The sequence below is a fragment of the Mus caroli genome, chromosome 8, assembly GCF_900094665.2.
Source record: "Mus caroli chromosome 8, CAROLI_EIJ_v1.1, whole genome shotgun sequence".
Taxonomy (NCBI): domain Eukaryota; kingdom Metazoa; phylum Chordata; class Mammalia; order Rodentia; family Muridae; genus Mus; species Mus caroli.
In genome coordinates this window covers 74,747,809-74,770,051 of record NC_034577.1, presented here as the reverse complement: position 1 = coordinate 74,770,051, position 22,243 = coordinate 74,747,809, and the positions used below count along the sequence as shown (strand labels likewise).

Genomic DNA, 22,243 nt, shown 5'->3' with positions numbered 1-22,243 from the left:
GGGAAACAACACCCTTTACAATAGTCATAAATAATATAAAATATCTTGATGTGACTCTAACTAAGGAAGTGAAAGATCTGTATGATAAGAACTTCAAGTTTCTGAAGAAAGAAATTAAAGAAGATCTCAGAAGATGGAAAGGTCTCCCATGCTCATGGATTGGCAGGATTAATATAGTAAAAATGACTATCCTGCCAAAAGCAATCTACAGATTCAATGCAATCCCCATCAAAATTTCAACTCAATTCTTCATAGATTTAGAAAGAACAATTTCAAAATTCATCTGGAATAATAAAAACCGAGGATAGCAGGGAAAATATTCTCAACAATAAAAGAATTTGTGGGAGAATCACCATCCCTGACCTCAAGCTGTACTACAGAATAATTGTGATAAAAACAAAACCAAAACCAACCAACCAACCAATCAACCAACCAACCAACCAAACAAACAAAAAACCTGCATGGTACTGGTACAGCGATAGACAGATTGATCAACAGAATAGAATTGAAGACCCAGAAATGAATCCACACACCTATGGCCACTTGATCTTTGACAAAGGAGCTAAAACCATCCAGTGGAAAAAAGACAGCATCTTAAACAAATGGTGCTGGCTCAACTGGCAGTTAACATGTAGAAGAAGGCACATGACCCATTTTTATCTCCTTGTACAAAGTTCAAGTCTGAGTGGATCAAGGACCTTCACATAAAACCAGATACTCTGAAACTTATAGAAGAGAAAGTGGGAAGAGCCTTGAACATATAGGCATAGGTGAAAAAAATTCCTGAACAGAACACCAATGGCTTGTGATGTAAGATAGAGAAATGGGACCTCATAAAATTACAAAGCTTCTGTAAGGCAAAGGACACTGTCAAGAAGACAAAAAGGCCATCAACAGATTGGGAAAAGATCTTCACCAATCCTACATCTAATAGAGGGCTAATATCCAATATATACAAAGAACTCAAGAAGTTAAGACTCCAGAGAAACAAATTACCCCATTAAAAATGGGGTACAGAGCTAAACAAAGAATTCTCAACTGAAGAATACCGAGTGCTGAGAAGTACCTAAAAAATGTTCAACATCCTTAGTCATCAGGAAAATACAAATCAAAACAACCCTGAGATTCGACCTCACACCAGTTAGAATGGCTAAGATAAGAAATTCAGGTGACAGAAGATGCTGGCGAGGATGTGTAGAAAGAGGAACACTCCTCCATCTCTGGTGGGATTGCAAGGTGGTACAACCACTCTGGAAATCACTTTGGTGGTTCCTCAGAAAACTGGACATAGTACTACCTGAGGACCCAGCAATACCACTCCTGGGCATATACCCAGAAGATGCTCCAACATGTAATAAGGGCACATGTTCCACTATGTTCACAGCAGCCTTATTTATAATAGTCAGAAGCTGGAAAGAATCCAGATGTCCCTCAACAGAGGAATGGATACAGAAAATGTGGTACATTTACACAATGGAGTACTATGTCGCTATTAAAAACAATGAATTTATGAAATTTGTAGGCAAATGGGTGAATCTGGAGGATATCATCCTAAATGAGGTAACCCAGTCACAAAAGAACACACATGATATGCACTCACTGATAAGTGAGTCCAGAAGCCCAGAAGCTTGGAATACCCAAGATACTATTCACAAACCACATGAAACTCAAGAATAAGGAAGACCATAGTGTAGATACCCATCTTAGAAGGGGGGAACAAAACACCCATGGAAGGAGTTACAGAGACAAAATGTCCAGTAGAGACTGAAGGAATGACCATCCAGTGACTGCCCCACCTGGGGATCCATCCTATTTACAATCGCCAAATCCAGACACTGTTGTGGATACCAACAAGTGTTTGCTGACAGGAGCCTGATATAGCTGTCTCCTCTGGCAGAACCTCTCAAATACAGAGGTGGACTGAGCATAGGATCCCCAATGAAGGAGCTAGAGAAAGGACTCAAGGAGCTGAAGGGGTTCGTAGCCCCATAGGAGTAACAACAATATGAAACTAGCCAGGACCCCCCAGAGCTCCCAGGGACTAAACCACCAACCAAAGAGCACATGTGGTGGGACTCATGGCTCCAGCTGCATATATAGCAGAGGATGGCCTAGTCAGTTATCTATGGGAGGAGAGGCCATTTGTCCTATGAAGGCTCTATGCTCCAGTGTGGGCAAAAAAATGCCAGGGCCAGGAAGAGGGAGTGGGTGGGTTGGTGAGCAGGGGGAGGGGGAAGGGTATAGGGAAAGGGTGTTTTTTGGAGGGGAAACCAGTAATGGGGATAATATTTGAAATATAAATAAAGAAAATATCCAATAAAAAAGTATTAAAAGGCCATGTGACACATTAAAAAAAGCCAAGTCATTATTAAACAGACCCCTCCCCCAAAAAAACCCAACCCATCAACCTAAAAAAGAAACCCACAAACAAACAAAACCCAAACCAATCTACACCTATAGAGAATACCACACGCAGAAGAACAACAGGCCAGGAATTGAAATGAAAGACTTGGTGTTTGAAACTCATGGATCTTCCCACAGAACTGATATCATTAAAAAAAAATAACAAAAAAAAGCAATAAAGTAAACATAATAAAGAAAAAGCAACATTAAAAGATAGGGCAATGCAACATCAATTTCTGAAAATTATTTCATAGCAAATTACTGAAGTCAGCAGTAGTCTCATTAGCTGCAATAGTCACTGAGCCTCTGTGGCCGGCACAGGCCAGACCAGGCTGCAGCTGAGTCCTTGGCTTACCAGTCCTCTGGCTTGACGGCGGTAGGGTCGGGGATCTTGGCTCTGTCATCCCACTCCTCTGGCTTTTTATCACTGGGGTCGTCAATTTCTCTGGGTGGGTTGATAGGCGGGACCACATCATCTAGCAAGGTCCCTTGGTTCACAACTTTCTGATCAATTAATATTTCAAATGTATCATCCGGATTCATCACTAAACAACAGTAATTTTAACACTTGACAGATGGAAAGATAATCTTCTAAAGAATAAAATGACTTAAAAGTTTATGGATAAAACCAGGAAAAAAAAAACCCTATGTTTTGAATCAAAATTTGCTGAAACCACTAGCTACAATATTTTCTAAAATAAAGATAAAATTTGTTTTAAACTCATTTTTCAACAGTGAAAAATTCCATTATCTCCACAGGTAAAATTACCCAGCAGCTAGCTGACCCGGTGGGGACTTATGACCACCAAACATCCCTCTTTACAATTACAGCCCAATCTTCTTCATATTAAGATAAACTTCTCCAACTTAAGGAGTTGCAAGTATACTACAAAGAACTTAAACTGTTTCAGAACCACTTGAGAATTCCCAACCCAGCATTCATCACTCTTAAGAATGGATTTTCTTACAAATGTACACTTTTGTACATAAACCCCGCCCAGGGAGCACTATCAGGAAAGATGGGTTGTCCACTCTGGAATCTTCTCTTCTGACACCCCACCCTCAACACCCCACTTATTTGACACAACTTATCTTTCCTCAAAGATAAACTTCTTAAAGGTAGATACATTTATTTTCTCCGGAACACAGGCCGTCAGCATCGCCATGGAAACGAGAACTTTTGAATGAATGAATGAATGAATGAATGAAAGGTGTACCGAGGGTATAGAGGTGAGTCTTCCTGTCTGTAAAGAACTCTTTCAGATCCACATCTGGAGGCTTGGCATGCTTTTCTTCAAAAACTCCAGTTTTCGGATGTTTGTGTCGGAAGATTAAATGAAGTTTATAATCTTCTCCACATTTATCTGGTCCAAACATGATGGTGTAGGATGTTTTATCATAAAAGTTTTCCTTCAAAGAAAGAGGATGGCTCCGATTAGTCCAGAGGTCATGGCGCACTCTTTGGCTTTCTCTATTCTGTGCAATGGGCAGAATTTACAGCCTATATTAAGTGCCAACTTATCAAGCAACACAAAGACCATAAGGGATATGGAAAAGTGAAAACTTTGGCTTCAGAGAAATGTGTTACTTTAGAAAAGAACACGCTATTTCCTTCCTGAGGGTGCTTGGAAGAGCTCAGAAAAACTTCAACCGATTTTCGCAAACAGATGTTAGCAGTTCGTGGGGACCCAGGCACATGTGTGACTTTAGACTAAAAGGATTGCTTGTTACCTGTTAGGGTCTTTCAAGGAAATGACCCTTGGTCCCGCCCCCAAAAAAGTGCTCAAAGAGAGGCCCCCCAGATTTCATTCCCCGTGGGGTCTGTACCTCCAGCAGAACATCCCTCTCCCGAGTACGCGTCTGCTGCGCTCAGCTCCCGCAGCTCCGACACTCCACCAGGCACGTGAAGCTGGTGAGCTTCTGGGCCCCCAGAACCCAGCGATGCCTCAAATGTGGAGATGACAGTCCCTACCTTAGAGGGGCTCTGAGAATTTGCTGGGTCCAATTAAGTTCTTAAAGGAACTCAAGCCTACTGTGTTCTTGCCTCTCTATCACTAAGACCTACAAGACCTCAAACACAAGCTTCCCTCCATCCTATAAACGGCCTCTTACTCGATCCTAAAGCCAGCAGTGCAGAAGCAGGCTCTGCTGTGCACCGTGGAGCTGGCCCACAGCAAAGCCATCTCAAGCAGACCCCGGACCCTTACTTCTGTTCTAGTCAGACCCCTGGCAGAGCTCCCACTGTGGAATGCTGTAAGGAATGTCCCCAAACTATCAGAGCCCCAAAGCTACTTTGGTCTTTTCTGGGTGTCAGCACCAAGAAAAGGCAGCTTTTAATGTGGGCTCTGTGCTGTCATTTGACTTCTCCAGACACCAGGTCGCTACTTCATAAGCATCTCTAAGCACCTGCTACTTACTTCTACCCACAGGTAGAGCACAGTTATTTATGCCACTAAAGGGCACAGAATCGATGTTTTCATCACTCAATGCAACTGCATATGAATCTTGACAGTGAACTGTAAAGGCCATGTAAACTCATGTTGAAACAAAAAAAGACATTGAAAATAAATTTTCAGTTGTTGTCAACCAGTCCTTAAAATACTTACTGACTTTAACAAGGTGTTCTTAGATATTAAAATGTCATACCAGAATCAAATCACCAGTGTCTGCTAGCAGTTTAATGTATGCACCTCCACAATCAATACCATCTTGAAAATTTACTTCATATCTAAATGGAGGGAAAAAGAACCACACTGCTGATAAGTAAACGTTGCTCATTGCTTGTTAAAGTATAATGAAATACTCTCCCCATCCGTAAGCACAATTACTTTACATGATCACCAAGCTCACTCACATGAAAAATATCGTGGGCAGAAATCTACAGGTCCGTCATGGTGTTAAAATAATTAGAAATAATTATAACCAACTGGAGAAAAACCAACCATCTCATTTACATAATTTCTCAGCAAAAGTATTAACATGGGGATAAAGAAATTTTTAACTAAAACTGCAACAGGAAATCTCAAAATATGATGTGGTAAGTTCTCCCTACAGCCTCCTTAGCAGGGTGTCAAACCCAGGGCCTCATACAAGCTGGGCAAACACTCTACTACTGAGCCAATCCCTGGCCTCCATGTTCTGTATAAACAAACGTAGCTACTTCAGGATTCTCAGGGCCTAATGATAACTCTGGAGATTCAGAATTCAACACTATTTTTTTGTTGTTGTTGTTTTTTTTGTTTTTTGAGACAGGGTTTCTCTGAATAGCCCTGGCTGTCCTGGAACTCACTTTGTAGACCAGGCTGGCCTTGAACTCAGAAATTCGCCTGCCTCTGCCTCCCGACTAATTTTTTTTTTTTAACTCAACTCCACCTCAACTGTGCCCAATACTTTTAGTTTATTCAATTTCTCTAGCAAAGAGGTTTCAGATTTTCACTCAATAATTAGGTTTTCACACTAAAATGACCACAAGAAAGGGAAACCTCCACTGTCTAGTGTGTCAGCTATAAGTCTCTCGTAGATTTAAAACATATGACAAGTCTCTAGCAACTTTGTTCTGTTTTAGGTTATCTTTTTTAAAAAAATTAACATTGCGAAGAGAACAAAGCAGAAGCTTAGGCATCTGATGAATAAATGAGTCCCATGGGAAAACCCAGGAAGTAGTTGCTAACTTGATGTTTTTTGTTAAGTAACAAGAATAACAAAAATATAAAGTAAAGAAAGCAGACACTATGCTGCTTATTTAATGAATGGCGTACTTCTAAACGTTTCCCAAGCAACTTCAGGGACGAGATGAAAAATAGTAGCATATACAGTCTGCCAGCTTGATCCCAATTGGTATACACACTTGTATGGGGGGAGGGGCGAGGGAAGGGGACAGGGAAGGGGGGTTAAGTATATAACTTTCAAGCTTGTGGGAGATCCCACCCGTGCTGTGCTGTATTTCCCAAGCTGTCCACACGAGGGGGCTCTAAGCACAATCTCTCATGCAGCAAAGACCCGCCTGCCCCACTGACATCCTGTGTGAGCTGCCTTCTATTTGCCCACCTACCAACGATGTGGGGCTTGGCCCTCACTTAAAGAACTTAAGGTTTGAGCGATACAGAAATAAAGGTTGAAAAAATGTCACACTCAGTTATGGAAATTATCAAAAACAAACAAACAAACAAACAAACAAACCTGTTTGTTTCCCCTAAAGCATTAAGTTTTACTTAAAACACAACTTGACAGTTTCTTTGTGGGGCTCATATCTTTGAGGAACAAAACATAAGAAATGATGCCTAGTGTGGTTTAAAGGTTGTCATTTCAGGAATTTAAATATGAAAGGAGATTGTAAGGACCCTCCAGGAAGTGCTTTGAAAAACTCAGTTTTTCTCTTTCAGACCCAACAACAGCGTGCCTATGCCCCCAAACAAACAGCAAAAAACCAAAATCAAAGCCCAAACCCACAATCGCTATGGAGTTTTGAGGGAGAGCATGAATACTAAGGATACAACAGAGATGCACAATGTAGACCTGGGACCGCCTCGTTAAGAAGGGTCAAGCACACAGCACCTAGCATCCCCTCTCTCCAGCCAAGACCAGCTTTGACTCCAAAGAGGCTTCACAAAGTGGATAATGGGCCAGTAGGAGACTCTGACAACGCCAACTGATGCTATGAGTGATGGCCTCCTTGCTCCAGAAGAAGCCCACACAAACATAGCTCAGCTTAGGAAGCTCACACCACCGAATTACCCTAAAGCCTGCCCAGCTCATACAGCGCCCGACACCACCCAGGTTCCTGATGAAAACCTCCATTCGAGAACCTGCCCAGCTGCGGTCCCGAGCCATCCTACCCATCTGCCCTCATCCTGGGAAGCACCAGGAAGCCTGCCCTGCACAGACTGCCTCGCCCAGGCTCCAAACAAGGAGCCAAGGCAAATCAATCCTCAGTTCCTGAAAACACCTGGAAACATCTGGGCATCCAGCTTGAGCGCCCACCTCCGTCTAACAGGGCCGTCACTGGTGAGCATCCTACCCCAGAGCCAGGAACGGGTCACCACAGCCTCTAAAGCCGCACTTCTCAACCTGTGGGTCGTCTCACCCCTTTGAGGTTCAAAAGACCTTCTCACAGGGGTCACATATCTGATATCCTACATATCAGATATTTACATTGCAATTCATATTCCAAGCAAAATTACAGTTATGGGGTAGCAGTGAAAATAATTTTATGGTTGGGGTCACCACACCATGAAGAAGTGTATTAAAGGAGTTTGAGGGAGAGTGTAGCGCAAACAGGGCTACAGCAGAGATGTAAATGGAGATTCTGCACACTAGGAAAGTTGGGGGTCCTTGCTCTGGAGACTCTGTATGACCTTCAGCTACCCAAACGCCACCCTGCCCCTACTGGTGGGAATGCTACACCATGACAGCCCGAACCCACTGGAGCAACCCCTCCCCCCCCAAAAAAAAAGAACACCGAAGTAAACCTGTGGAAATTGCCAACAAACGAGCTCCACCTGAAGAGCTTCGTTCCCAGCTGATAGAGCAGCCCCACCACCCCTGCAATCCCACCTCGCAGTCACCCGGTTTACAGCTGAAGATGCTACATGACACCACACCATTATGTCCACGTAGCCTGCCGAGCCAGCACCCTAGATCTCACTGTTTGCTGCACAAAACTGGTAGAGGCTACTGATCTTGATAGACAAGCATCAGTGTGGTCAGATGCAGTGTAGACGCTCAGTTGTGGAACTGCACTCAGGAAGCTTGCTGCAACTGTTAAGATTCACAGAGATGGGACAGGAAGCAGGGGGTTGTCGAAGAGTCCGGCTCTCCTCGTACTCCCTCCCAGGCAGCAAACAGACCCAGCAAAGGGTCCCTGGATTTAAACTATTCCAGACCAACAGGTGGTTACAGCACGTGTCCTCTAGAAGCTGCGGATACACATTCTACCCACCAGCACGCAGGCTTTCTCCACGAGAGACTGCATGCTAGTCTACTCTATAAAATAAGCCTCACAAATCAGAAATGATTGGCTAATATTCAGACTATATGGAACACTCAAGAGCAAAAAGAAAAAACTTTCAAAAATCCTATTAAAAATATGTGAAGGGGGCTGGCGAGATGGCTCAGCGGGTAAGAGCACTGACTGCTCTTCCACAGGTCCTGAGTTCAAATCCCAGGAACCACATGGTGGCTCACAACCATCCGTAATGAGATCTGACGCCTTCTTCTGGTGTGTCTAAAGACAAATCCAGTGCACTTATGTATAATAATAAATAAATCTTAAAAAAAATATATGTGCACTCCACAGGGACAGACGTAGGCTCTCTGCACATATTTAACAGTTGTGCAGCTGGGTCTTCATATGAATCCTCTAACAACAGGAGCAGGGGCTGCCTCTGACTCTGTTGCCTGCCTTTAGATTCCTTTCCCCTAACTGGGCTGCCTTGTCTAAGCCTCAGTAGGAGAAGATGCCCCTAGTCTCTCACTGCAACTTGCTATGCCAAGGCTGGCTGATGTCCATGGGAGGCCTCCCTCTCCTTTTCTGAGGAGAGTGGGAGGAGGCTGTCGGGGAGGGAAAATGAGCAGGAGGGATTGGGAGGAGAGAGGGAACTGAAGCACTGATCTGGATGTAAAGTAAATAAATAATTAATAAAAAATATATGCATGCTTCAGGAGGCAGAGGCAGGCTGATCTCTGAGAGTGAGTTCCAGGGCAGTTAAGGCTACACAGAGAGACTCTGTCTCAAAAAAAATTGCAATAGACCTACACAGACATTTCTCAAAAGAAGATGCACATGAATAAAGTATATTATAAAAACCACGTTCTACCATGAATCAGGAAAACACGAACAAAAACCTGACCTAGGTGGAACAGCTTTAATGAAAAACAGAAAACAAACCCCAAAAACCAAAACCACTCAAAAATAAACCAACAAAAAACTGCTTATGATAATGTTAAAAAGGCAATCCTTATATATTGATGGTGGGACTACTATGAGAAGCAGCCCAGAACTGTGCTATGAGCCACTGTGAGCTCTCCCAGGACTGGGAACGTAGCCACAGGGAGCAGGCACATCAGCCCATGATGCTGGCCCTTCCAACGCTCACTCAGCCCCTTCTCAATGACCTCATGCACAGTTTACAGTGGTGGCACTGACATGGGGTAAGGAAGAGGCGTCCATATGGATGGCCAAAGGAAAATTGCTCTGCCACTTAAAAATGTTCAGTAAACTTTTCTTCCCGGCAGCAGGGCTGGCACCAGGGAGCACCACGTGAAGTAAAATAATTCCAGCAAAACCACCCAAGGCGTTTACCACTTGCCCTCATTCCTCTTTGGAAGGAAAATAGTGATTGAATAGAAGTGAAAAGGAGTTATTGGTGGTTTGGAATCAAAAGGGAGAGGAAGGAAAGAGGGATGAGAAAGACCAGGACCAAAATCCACTCAGCAAGGAGAAGTTCTCCGGCCCCTGCAACAGTGGTGACTGCAATAACTTACTGTCCTAGAAAGGGCCAGAAGACAGGGTCTCAACACAAAGACGTGACAAATGTTTAAAGAGACAGAAATGTCTGGTTGCATCCCACACTGCCTGTAACACATATATTAAATGATCAAAAACCACACAGTTGTGCATATGTAAAATTAAGGTTTAAAACAAATGTACAGAAAATAAGCAGCACAAAACTGTTGTTATTTGAAGAAGCAATCAGAGATTAGAAAAATGTTCCAAATTTCAAAGCATTTCAGACTTCAGGTCAGGCATGCTCAAACATATGTTGACATTGATACAGAATGCTAAAAAACGTGTTGACATGGACACGGAAAGGAAAGGGCACCAAAAATGTTGGCAAAAGCCCCGTGCCACTAAAAGCCCTGTGTCACTAAAAGCATTAACACAACACTTTAGCCCATTTGACAGCTTTCAGTTCTTGAACCTCTTTACTTTTTCAAAATAATAATTTCACAGTTGTTTGAGAAATTTTTAGATGTATTTTCTTGTTTGCTTCTTATCTGACAAGATATCATTTGTGCGTGTGTGTGTGTGTGTGTGTGTGTGTGTGTGTGTGTGTGTGACTCACATTGAAAACATTACATTTATCTTAGCCCTGAGAACTTGAATTTTGTCTTGGCTTCCTTTACAGCAGTCCCTTTCAAATGAATGGTGCATTCACAGAGCGACATCTAGGAAGGCTACTTTCCAGTTCTCAAGGAAGGGCTGTGGGATGGCTCAGTAGTGAAAGTGCTCGACACCCTAGCATCAGGACCAGAGTTCAGACCCCCCAGAGCCCATGTAAAACATGGTGGCTGGGTGAACATGGTGGCCAGCCTGTAACTCCAGCCTCAGTGGGCAGAGGCGGGGGACTCACAGAGCAAGCTGGCTACAAAGGCCAGCTATGCTTCAGACAGAGAGACCGTGTCTGTGAATGAGGTAGATCAAGGATAATTCCCAGTATCAATCAACCTCAGACCTCCACATACACAGACACGCATATACATACACAAACATATAACTGCACACACAAACACACAATTGTACACACACACCATGGGAGGGGAGGAAAAAGAAAAAAATTATCAAGGAAAACAAAAATCAGACCAAATCTTAATAAATAATACCAATGTAGCTAATGTTAATTTAATTAGCTCATAGTCTTTACGTGGGATTGGATAGCTACCGAAATGGACTAAGCTGAAAAGAGGCAACTTAACCCAGGAAGGAGCACCGCTCATGGCACCAGCAGAGAGCCTCAGAGTCTGCAGGCCTGTGGGGACTACTGCTACTCTGGAGGACATAACTGATCTGGAACAGTTTCCAATACAAGGCAATCTGTGATTAACGCTGGCTCACTTCCTTTCCTCTGCCATAGGAAAGGGAGGGGTTTTCAGAGCCTCACTTTGGCAGGTGAGAGCAGGCTGGGAATCTCTACCTGACCTTGGAGCAGTGCACGTGCAGACCCCAGGGCTGCTGTCAGCGCAAGGGGAAGAGATTTCAGACAGCGTGGGGCTTTGAAAGAGCTCCATGCTTGAAGGACATTGGCCTGCAAACACATTTCCCTGATGAAATCTATCTGCTGCCTTGAGCTCTGTTCTGAATATCTTGAGGTTTCTATCTTAACAGCATGGAACAAGAAAAGCTAAGACACGAGTGTTGACTTAATGCGCCAGTCTTTACGGAGCCAGAATTGTGCCTGTGGGATACGTGATGTGAAAGTTTATCACTAACCCCTTTGCCCCACAAAGCTCAGGGTGTGCTTACGCATACATGCGTTTGTCTATGAACCTGGAAACGGAAAGGTGGGATTTGTGTGTGTGTGTGTATGTGTGTGTGTTGTGTGTGTGTGTGTGTATGTGCAGCACGAAACCTAACATACATTCAGATGTCAAATTACAGCAGACTAATACAAATGAGAAAGTCTTAAAACTTACTGAACTATCAAAGGTTTATCGGCAAAAATAAAGGGTTTTTCGAGGACAGCGGCTATTGCGTGGTGCTTGGCTTTAGACTTCAGAACCAGCCCTCTGTCGCCAGGCACCTGGTTTTCCTTCAGTTCTTCTATTTCCCATCTTCCTGAAGGAGAAAGCAAAGGGAATGAGCTGTCACAGAAGACAGACAACTTCACCTCTCAGCCGTCGTCCCCTCTGATCCTTTCCTGTGAATACTGATTGTGGAGAAAACGAAACTGTATAATGCACCAGAAAATAATTCCTGAAATTTGTTATTTTCCCCTCTCCTTCCTCCTTGTCCTTTCTCTTCTTTTTTTTCCCTCTCCTCTCTTCTCCTATCCTCTCTTTTCTTTTTCTTACCATTTATCAGAAATTGGCTTCTTTTCCTTAGTTAAAACTCAGAAGACGGACGGGGGCTGGTGAGATGCCTCAGAAGTCAAGAGCACTGACTGTTCTCCCAGAGGTCATGAGTTCAGTTCCCAGCAACCACATGGTGGCTCACAACCATCTGTAATGGGATCCGATGCCATCTTCTGGTGTGTCTGAAGACAGCACCAGTACTCACATATGTAAAATAAATAAGTATTTAAAAAACCTCAATAGACTAATAAATAACATGTTGTGTACACTTCTAAGATGGATGGACACAAGTTTTCTTGACCTACTTTCAATAAAACAATGGTGATAACAGTGTGTTTCCTCTCATGAGGTCTATGAGTGCTGCCTCTGCACTTCCTGTCTGTGTATCACCCTGCTGAGCGCACCCTCTTTATCAAGAGCAAAGTTTACCTTATCCAGATACTTAAAATAAAATAAATTTAAAAGTATGTATGAAACAAAGTACATTATTCAAAGCCCCAAAGCTGGGCTGGGCTATGGGCGGGGCTCTCAGTTTTTAGATCTGACTGTTTCTGCCGTCAGAACATGGGGCTACACAGGCTGTAAGCCAGGTGGGCTAACTATAGCCGCAGAGGTCTGTGCTGGACGTTGCCCTTTACTTGTTTTAGAATAGAAAAAAAAAAAAAAAAAAGAAGAAAAAAACCAAACTTAGTTTAATTTACATAAAATGCTACAGTTTCAAAAACGATATATGTCTGTCTGTTCTAACCAAACTCAATTTAATAAAAGATGGTTATTTTGCTATAATGTTTCAACTCACAATTATTTTTATGGGCATGTTTAAATCACTAATGCTTCTAGATTGCTTCCCCCCCCTAAAAAACCAGTGCATCTACCACAAGTCCCATGATCAAAGCAGCCTGAGTTTTTCTTGTTTTGTATAGTTATTGGGATTTTTAAAGTATTCTTAAGAAAGATTTTTCAGGAGGAAGCAACACATTATTGCCTATGTCTGTAATCACACCGTTACTCATAGCTGAGGCAGGAGGATTGCATGTTTGAAGGCAGCCTGGGCTACATAGCAAGGCCCATATTAAAAATAATGAACCTTTGACTTGGTTTCTCTTAAAGACACAGATGCTTAAAGTCAGGCATTCTGGTTGACGGTAAGTAAGTAAGACTGTATTTATTTAGATTTATTTTGGGCAGCATGTCTCATGTCCTTGTTTCTCTGAGGGGAAGAATTCTCTAAGATTGGTCTGACAATGGGTTCATTTCAACTGTACACACATGTGGAGGCATTTAGAGTTTGCGGGGATGGAGAACATTTTGTACAGAGGCAGGCAGGCATGGTCTTTGTCTTATACGATTATGGAAGTTATGAGCAAGAAATTGGCCATTGTAGCCTAGCACATGCTGTGATGTAACCTCCTTGCAGTGTCAGAGCTCTCAGCCATGTGTTTCAGGGTGTGAGGACCTCCTAGACAGAGGAACTCCCCTCCTGCTCAGCTGGAGTAGAGGGAGAACTTCCTTTTGGACATGATGGTTGGGGAGGCTGCTTGTGGACCAGAAGGGAGACTCTCTTTTGTCATTCTCCGAGGTGGTCCTTCTAGGGAAGGAAATATGACCCTGAAAGGCATTTCTATAGCCCAGCCTGAAGATGGCAGCATCAGGGATCCTGTGGACAATGGGCAAGGCCTGAAGCTGTAGGCTGCCTGGTGACCACAATCTTACAGTGCTCATTAATACACCTCTACACTCGACCTAGGAGTGCCCAGGCTTGAGGTAAAAGGTCCAGCACAGCTCAGTGCAAGTGAGCTTACTGGGGCCAAAGTCCAACCATGGTCTAAGAGTCAGACAACTGGTTAGAGCAGGCCATCCCTGAAGCACTGTAGAGGGGCAAGTGAAAGGCAGAGTGGAGCTTCCGGTCAACATAACGTAACAAAAATATAATCTCAAAGGCTGTAAACATTGGTTGTGCTATCTAATATCTGAATAAGTAAGTATTTTACCATCATATATAGCAATTTCTGAATCCACATCATCCTTCTTTGCTTTTGATAAGACCCACCTATAAACAAAAGTGAACAAAGATATTTGCCATTAAATTAAGATTTGCAATTTATAGATAAAAATGCATGTAAAGATACAAGAGGTTGTTACCCAACACAATCAGTTTTTTTCCTTCAAAATGAGCTAGTACTAAGGAGCTGATCAGTTAATGCAGCCTTTGAGCAATCCCATCCCAGAGGGCAGGAGTTCAGTCTGCTCAGCTTTGCTGGTATCTGCGGGAGTCTGGGGTCTCAGTGGGAAATGGAATGGAGCACACGTCTGGCTCCCAGCAGGAGTCTGGGGCACAGTAACCAGTAGGTATTATCCCTCTCCCTCACAGAGGTGCATACCATCTCTGTGGCTGCAACAGAAACTCAAAGCTGTCTAGTCAATCGCCCCTGTTAATCTCTACCTTAGAGAATAAGCAAATGTTGTGTGCATTCCAAATTTGTGTCTCTTTGTATAAATACATAGCTTTAAATTATCCCAAAAGGCCACGGGAGCACTAATTCTCATAGACCAATAGCTTCAGAAAACTTATCAAACCAAAGAAAATGTGGGAACACTCACCCAGCCAGATTTCCACTATCAAATGTTTCTGTAAAATATACTTCTCCTATAGGTTGAGGTGTCTTATACTTAAAAGTCTAGAAAAGAGAATTTTTAAAAGCTAAAGTTATTTATTTTTGCCAACATCTGACGTCATTCTGCCAGTTCAGAACCCAGTACACAGTGCACAAGGGCGACAGAGATAGGGAGAGGCATGGACGCTGGGTGCAAAGTTCATGTCTTCGTCAGAGCACAGTGAAGCCTGCTGTGTTGTACAACTGATGTGCAGGAATGAATGCGGGAAGTCTGTCCCACTTGCCACCTCACCAAACATATGAACAGTCTCGTCAATGTTTTAAAGTAGGAACTTCCAAGGATCCCTGTAGCAGGGTATCTGCCCCAGCTGTTGGTACTTTAAGCATTGTGTTGCAAATCCCAGAACTGGTTTCAAAAGAACACCTTTGCAGAGATTGAAATTTAACAGGGGAAGCACAATATTCACTGCAAACAGACAATAACATTTATATTTGCATATTAAAAATCCAGTAACTATGAGGTGAAGCAAAGGGATCTATGAGAACTTCCTATGAATTCTCTGGGCCCTTTAAACAGAGGCCGGCACAACAGGATAGATGATTTCTAGTCTTCACAGTATTAGATGTGAATATGAAGGCACCAGAGACAAGGTTCTAGAGAGCCACGTGACCTGTGGGTCTTGACTCCTTGGGGCGGGGCCTGGGGTGGAATGACCCTTTCACAGAGGTCACCTAAGACCATGGGAAAATACAGATACTTCTGTTTCAATTCATAACAGTAGCAACATTACAGTAATGAGGTAGCAACAACGATAATTGTATGGTTGGGGTCACCACAACACGAGGAACTGCATTAAAGGGCTGCAGCACTAGGAAAGCAGAGGACTGCTCTAGGGAATGGTCAAGGTAGATGCAGCAAAGTCTCTGTCAAGTTCCTCAGCCTCCCATAAGTCATCTCCTCAGAACGTAAACCTTCACAGCACAGAGGCAGAGCCTGGCTCAGCTCAGCTCAAGCCCATGTAGCCACCCTTCCCTGTTCAAATCTGCCCACAGACAAATAAGCACCGAGCACCATGAATTATGGCACCTTCTATTTTGTCTGGAGAGGGATGGTATTATAAGAACCAAAACTTAAGGCCTTTGTCTTTGCTAAAGGCCTTGCCCTCTTTAACCAGAGAACTCCTGTCATGGCAGCAAATGCCTCCCCTGTGTTTACTGAGCACAACTGGATTAGGTGTCAATCACACAGTTTTGCTGTGTGTGGGCACTTTAAGGAACACAGCTGGAAAAAAGTGAGGTTTTCCTAGCCACTGAAAAGACAGAGGGTGTCAGGAGGGAAGGACAAGTATCATGAGCGATCTGTCACACCTATGACCATGGAAAGAATAGCTTAGAACTCACTTCTCAACCGTCTTACCCCCGAGGAAGGTTCATCTTTAATATTACTCTCATCTGAATTTTCACTGAAGTCTTCCACCTCAACACCATCATCCATAAAGTCCGCATTGACCGTGATGAACAGTAGACCCAAGCATAGTCCAACACCCTGGAAACGCATATCGACTCTCTGTGAAATTAAGAGCAGCCAGTGAAAAACCAGATGGGGATGCTCTGTGGTAAGACCCAAAGGAAGAAATGACTTCTTTATTCTAGGATGCTTCACTTACTAACAACATTATTTAAAGAAAGCCTTGAACAAGTAAAACATCGACTTCTAACTTTCATTTCTAAGTCTTCTCCCAAAATCAAAGAGCTAATGTTTAAAGATATAAAGATGTCAGAAAGTGTCTATGAGATGCAAATATTGTAAAGATATCACGATCCCTAAATTTACACTTATATCACATAATGTAGCTTAAGTATATATAAAATTGGACATTTGATAACAGTACAGCCAGAAGTGATTTACACCTAAATACCAAAAACTGAGGGATTTTTAATCATACATTTAATGAAATAATGCTTTGCCAAGTCAAGTCCCATGCTGGGGCAGGCTGTCTGCTGAGGACCAAGTTCTATCCAGCTCATCGTTCCTAAACTTCCACAGTCATCACCTGGTTATCTGACCAGATGTCTCTTCAAACAACCAGAACTGCAGTGTTTGAGAGCAGCCAAGGCCGAATGCAGCATGCTGTCCTCTTAGCTGAAGCGCTTGGCTTGTGTAATTATGTTCTCATGGACTCTCATCAATATATACTAATTCAAAATTTCTCCCTGGGTGCCAACAAACTTCCAAAAGAGTACTGCTGGGCACTGGGATAGTTCCATGTCATTGATTCCGAAGGAGTCATACAATAACACATCCTTCTCCCCTTCCTCCCCCTCCTCCTCCCCCTCCTCCTCCTCATGCATGCTGTTCTATAATGATAACGTCAACATGGGGAAAATTTTAAGGTAGATTCTTAGAACTCTAAGACGTTTTAGAAAATAGATAGTTATAGACGTATATGGGTCTACTTAAGAAGGGTGGGCCTGGCAGAGATGGCGTTACAAGCACCAAAATTGCTGTTACAAACAATGATGACTGAAAACCACACAGGCTGGAGGAACTGAAACCCTCACACACTGCTGAAGTATGGCAATGTACCATACCAAGAGCAGTAGGAAATAATGTGGCAGGTTTCAACATGTCCAGTGATAGCACTCAAGAACAGTCAAAATAAACAAAGCCTAAATCCTCACAAATGCATAGACACAGGTCATAAGATACATTTCGTGTATCGATGCAAATGTGAGTCAACTCAAATATCCATCAACTCATGAGCATACGGACGTAAGCCGAAGCCCTCAAACCCTGGGAAAACATCCAGCAACAGAAGGACAGGAATGCAGGAACACAAAACTACTATGCCTAGGGAAAAGCCAGTTATGAAATAAATCATAAATGTTGTACCATTCCACTTTAAAGAAGCCAGAAAACCTATAGAGCTGGAGAACAGATGAGAGACCAGCTAGTCAGGGCTCAGGGAGAGAGCTAGAGGCTGATCCTTTGAGGGCGATGAAATGTCCAATATTGGAATCTGGTAGTGGTAACCCAAGTCTATAAATATAATTACACACATTAAGCACTTGAACTTGATAATATACACATTACATATCATTAGAGCAGCTTATGATACAGATCACAAAAAGCATTATTCTCATTAACTACTTCAATGGCTACAACTTTTTCCTGAGATCAAAACTTTGATGACTGTTCGAGCCAGATAACCCTGATTTCTTCTAAAGGTGGTGGCTGCCATCCTAATGTTTCCTTTGAAAACACACATTTTGAAAACCACTAAACAGAAATCTACCTTAATAGCTTTCTATACTCAGGTACTGCCATTTTTATGGCCAGAGACAACACACACACACACACCCCATAAATAAATGTAGAAAAAAAAAAAGAACATCAATATCACTTTGAAACCATGTTTTCTCTTTCAAAATAAAATTTCAGTTTAAGTTCCTGGAGAGTTCACATTGTCAACTTGACAGAATCTAGAATCACCTAGAGAGAAACTTCTGGGCAGGCCTGTTCATGGGGTGTCTAGATTGTGTTAATTGAGGTATAAAGACTCATCTTAATGAGGATGACAGCATTCTGTGGGCTGAGGCCCTGAACTGCAAAGGAGAGTGAGCTGAGGACCAGCTCTCTACTCCCTGACTGCAAACACTGTGTGAGCAGCTTCCAGGCCTTCCCAGTCACAATCGACTGTGTGCCCTCAGACTGTAAGCCAGAATAAACCCTTCCCTCCTTAAATTCCTATATCCAGTATTTCTGTCTCAGTAACAAGAGAATGAACAAAGGAACAACTTTCCTGTCCACCTCACCATATGCCGATTCTGCTTTCAGTTTCTGAGGACCTTCACGTACCTTCCACACTGGTTGTACCCAGGGGTCCAGGGGCTGTCTGCCTCCCCAGCATGGGGATTACAGATGCATGCCAACACACTAGCTTCTCTCTCTCTCTTTTTGCTTTTGTTTTTTGTTTTTTAGGTTTTTTTTGAGACAGGGTTTCTCTGTGTAGCCCTGACTGTCTGACCTCGAACTCAGAAATCCGCCTGCCTCTGCCTCTGCCTCTCAAGTGCTGGGATTAAAGGTGTGTGCCACCAAGCCCAGCTCTTCTTATAAACTTGAGTTTTAAGCCCAGGCTAAAGTCTGAGGTGCCTATTTAACATATCAAAGCAGACCTGGTTTTCCCAGCATCCCTCAGTCCCTACCCCACCCTCTACCCTGAACTTTCCAGCCCAGGGGCTGAACTGCCCTTCCCCCAGAGACTCTTCCCAATTAAATCTAGACTAAATGGGTACCCGGGTACCTACCCATTTTGTCCTGTTGGCCTCCTAGCTGCTGGACCTGACTCCCCTCTCCCCTTCCCCCTCCCTGCTCTCCTCACATGGCTCAGTGTCCTGAGGACTCTGAACTCTCTCAGACGTCTCTGCCTCTGGCTAATCTCCCTCTTGTCTATGGGAATCTAGCTCCTGCAGCACACCTAGGAACAGTCATGTCCTCTCCTTTTGTCCTTATTTATTTATTTTCTTCATTCACTGTATATACTTTTTGTTTCTCTCTATGAAAGCTATCTGAGGAGTCCTGAACCTTACTCATAGTTCAGAGGTCACTCTTTAGCTTTGGGGACTTATTCGCCCTCAAAGACGACCACCTTCCTTAATTTGAACTTGCTCTTTCCCCAGAATTGAGATATGCTTGATATTGTGGCCATCGAGATGGCTCAGACAGAGCTTGCTGCTAAGCCTGAGGACCCAAGTTTAATCCCCAGGACCCACATAGTGGGGGGAAAGAACTGATTCTTAAAGCTGTCCTCTGACCTCCACATGTGTGTCCCAGTACTCGACCACCCCACAAATACATACATACATACATATAATTTTTATTTTGAGACAGGATTTCTCTGTGTACCCCTGGCTGTGCTGGAACTCACTATGTAGACCAGGCTGGCCCAGAAATCAAAGCTCCGCCTGCCTTTGCCTCCCAAGTGTTAGGATTACTTTAGTGAATCACATCTGGTTTAATAAATGTAATTTTAAAAATTGTAAACATGCTGTTCTGTGTCTTTAATTCCCTTTTCAATTGACACCACCTGTAGTCAACCAAATGGTTCCAAATGTATGGACTTGGGCTGGGAACGAGAACACAGCCAGAACGCTTGCCTATATCCCCAAGGCCCTGGGCTCCCCCAAATGAAGCAAAATAGACAGAATACAGTCTCACTGGTCCCCTGGGGGTGTCTGATAACTAAATTGAATAGGAGGGCATTTGTGGAATGAACACATTTTGATTCCTCAGCCTTCCTTAGGGACCTAGCCTTCCTGACAGATACTAGTAAGTTGGTGTCATGTCCACTCCTGCTAACCTTTATAACCAACCCCTGCCATCTTGTAAGTCTGGTGTTTGCTAAACAAACAAACAAACAAACAAACAAAACCCCAAAAAACCAATTCTTAAAATAAACTCTACTTTAAAAAATGTTTAGTAATTCTGATCATATACTGCCCCTTCCATGACTCATTCTTTCATTCTGAGTATTTGCCATATATCTACCCATCTATACACACATACATACACATATACTTTAATTACATGTATGTGTTTCTCTTGTGTGGTTATGTACACGTATGTGTGGGTGCCAGAGGAGGCCAGAAAAGGGCATTCGAAAGCTCCCTGCCCTTGATACCTTGTCACTAAGTGACTAACACTATTGTTCAAAGGACAACTGAACTGGTCCCCTTCTCTGGGCCTCTTGTCACCCATGAGTTGAGAGAAAGTCCTATCAAAGCTGACGGTTCCTGTTTTCTAATTACATAATAAAGAAGGAAAGTTTAGTTGACACCAAACAAGCCCAGAGCCCTGACCCCACACCCCAGCTGCATATCCATCAGTACACACCACCATTTACAGACAACAAACCAACAAGACCAATCAAAACAAGACAAAAAAAGACTATCTTGAGTTTAAGGGACAGGATCAATGTGTCTGGATGACCAAACCAACAGACTGTACACTAGAAAACGGTCAAAATTACAATTACCAAAAAAAAAAAAAAAAGAGGGCTACCTAGAGAGATGTCAAATTTTCAGGGCAAGAAAAACAACCATGATTTACTATTCTGTTTCAACATAAGTTAATCTTCTTCAGAGATATTGAACCATTGACCACTTAATTTTTAAATGTTTGTTTTGCCTAATTTGTTTATTCTGTTTATACCTTCTGTCTCCAGCTCCCAACTTCCTAGCCTTTTGCTCTTTAACCCCAAACAAACCCCTGCAATAGCTTCTTCCTCCTGGGTGAGGCAGATGCCACTTAAACTCAGCTAAAGTATCTGATTGATAGTAAACAGGCTTTAGATAATGAGTCTCTAGTCATTAAGGTTTTCTGGATTCAACACACGCTGGTTACTCTCCAGTGGCTCCTGTTAGGCTCCACCCAAGTGTCTAGGGAGTGGCCAGGATTCTCTGGCCACCTTCTCCAGGTTTGAGCGTGGGGGTGGGGGAGGTAGGGTTCTTTTGGCTTCACAGAGAAGTGGGCTGCAAATGAGCCCAGGTTGGTTTTGTTGCGTTTTCTAGAAAGATGCGAAGAACTCTTTAGGGATTGTGGTAGAGCTTCGTGGAACCGGGCCACACAGTGGCAACAGCAGCTGTGGCAACCGCTGGGATAACGGACTTGAGAGAGGCGCCAGGCTGGGCAGGGCAACCTGGCCTTCCCCAGTGTCAGGGAGGACCCAAGGGACTCACGGACCTTCCATCCAGGGCTGATCTCTGTCCCCAAGGTTGGCAGAGCCCACCCAAGAGTCTAACTCGCACATTCATCCCTGAACTCATTCTCCAGCCTCACCTGGCTGCACCAAGCTGAGCTTTCCAGTCTCAGAAGAGGATGCTGCCGGGCACCTGGATCCGATTTCTCACCCGGTCCCCAGAAAACAAGCCGTAGGAAGGCGACCCGCGGTCTACACACCTGTCCTGCGGGCTTGTGTCCAGTAGCGGCAGCTCAGGTGTCCGATTGGCCGCTACTCGGTGCCCGGCGTCTCCCCAGAGCGATCCTGCCGGCAGCCGCCCAGCAGCGACTACTAACTGCGCGTGCGCGAGCGGCCGCGCTGGAGGATGCAGGATGCAGTGGCAGCCCCAGTGCGCGAGCGGCCGGCTCAACCGCCGCTCGGGACCCAGCGGCCGCGCGCCTAGGGGGATGCGGTCCTTCCAACGTCAGGCCCTCTCTGGAGCTCAGGCTGCTGGCTCCGCAGACTGCTCAGTTCTTCGTGTCGCGCCTTAATTGGCTCCCGGATGGATGATGAATAGATGGGTGGATGATTTTGTTTTGTTTTGTTTTTTTGTTTTTCTTTCTCTTGTTTTGTTCTGATGACCTTTAACTTCTTGATCCTCCTTCCCTTCTTCCTGACTTTTGGATTTTCACCGCCACACTGTTATGCAGTAGTGTT

General features: G+C 43.7%; 1 protein-coding gene across 1 annotated transcript in view; it reads right to left on the bottom strand.

Annotated features, from left to right (window-relative positions):
- Window positions 1–21,898, bottom strand: part of Clgn (calmegin) — a 36,711-nt gene extending 14,813 nt beyond the window's left edge. The window contains exons 1-9 of the mRNA XM_021171104.1: window positions 21,646–21,898; window positions 16,225–16,374; window positions 14,794–14,870; window positions 14,184–14,242; window positions 11,815–11,956; window positions 5,050–5,131; window positions 3,621–3,813; window positions 2,759–2,948; window positions 2,445–2,454 (exon numbers count right to left, since the gene is read on the bottom strand). Of these exons, the coding sequence (XP_021026763.1) occupies window positions 2,445–2,454; window positions 2,759–2,948; window positions 3,621–3,813; window positions 5,050–5,131; window positions 11,815–11,956; window positions 14,184–14,242; window positions 14,794–14,870; window positions 16,225–16,365 (894 nt within the window). The 5' untranslated portion in view covers window positions 16,366–16,374; window positions 21,646–21,898. The remainder of the gene's footprint in view (window positions 1–2,444; window positions 2,455–2,758; window positions 2,949–3,620; window positions 3,814–5,049; window positions 5,132–11,814; window positions 11,957–14,183; window positions 14,243–14,793; window positions 14,871–16,224; window positions 16,375–21,645) is intronic.
- Between the last annotated feature and the right edge of the window lie 345 nt (window positions 21,899–22,243).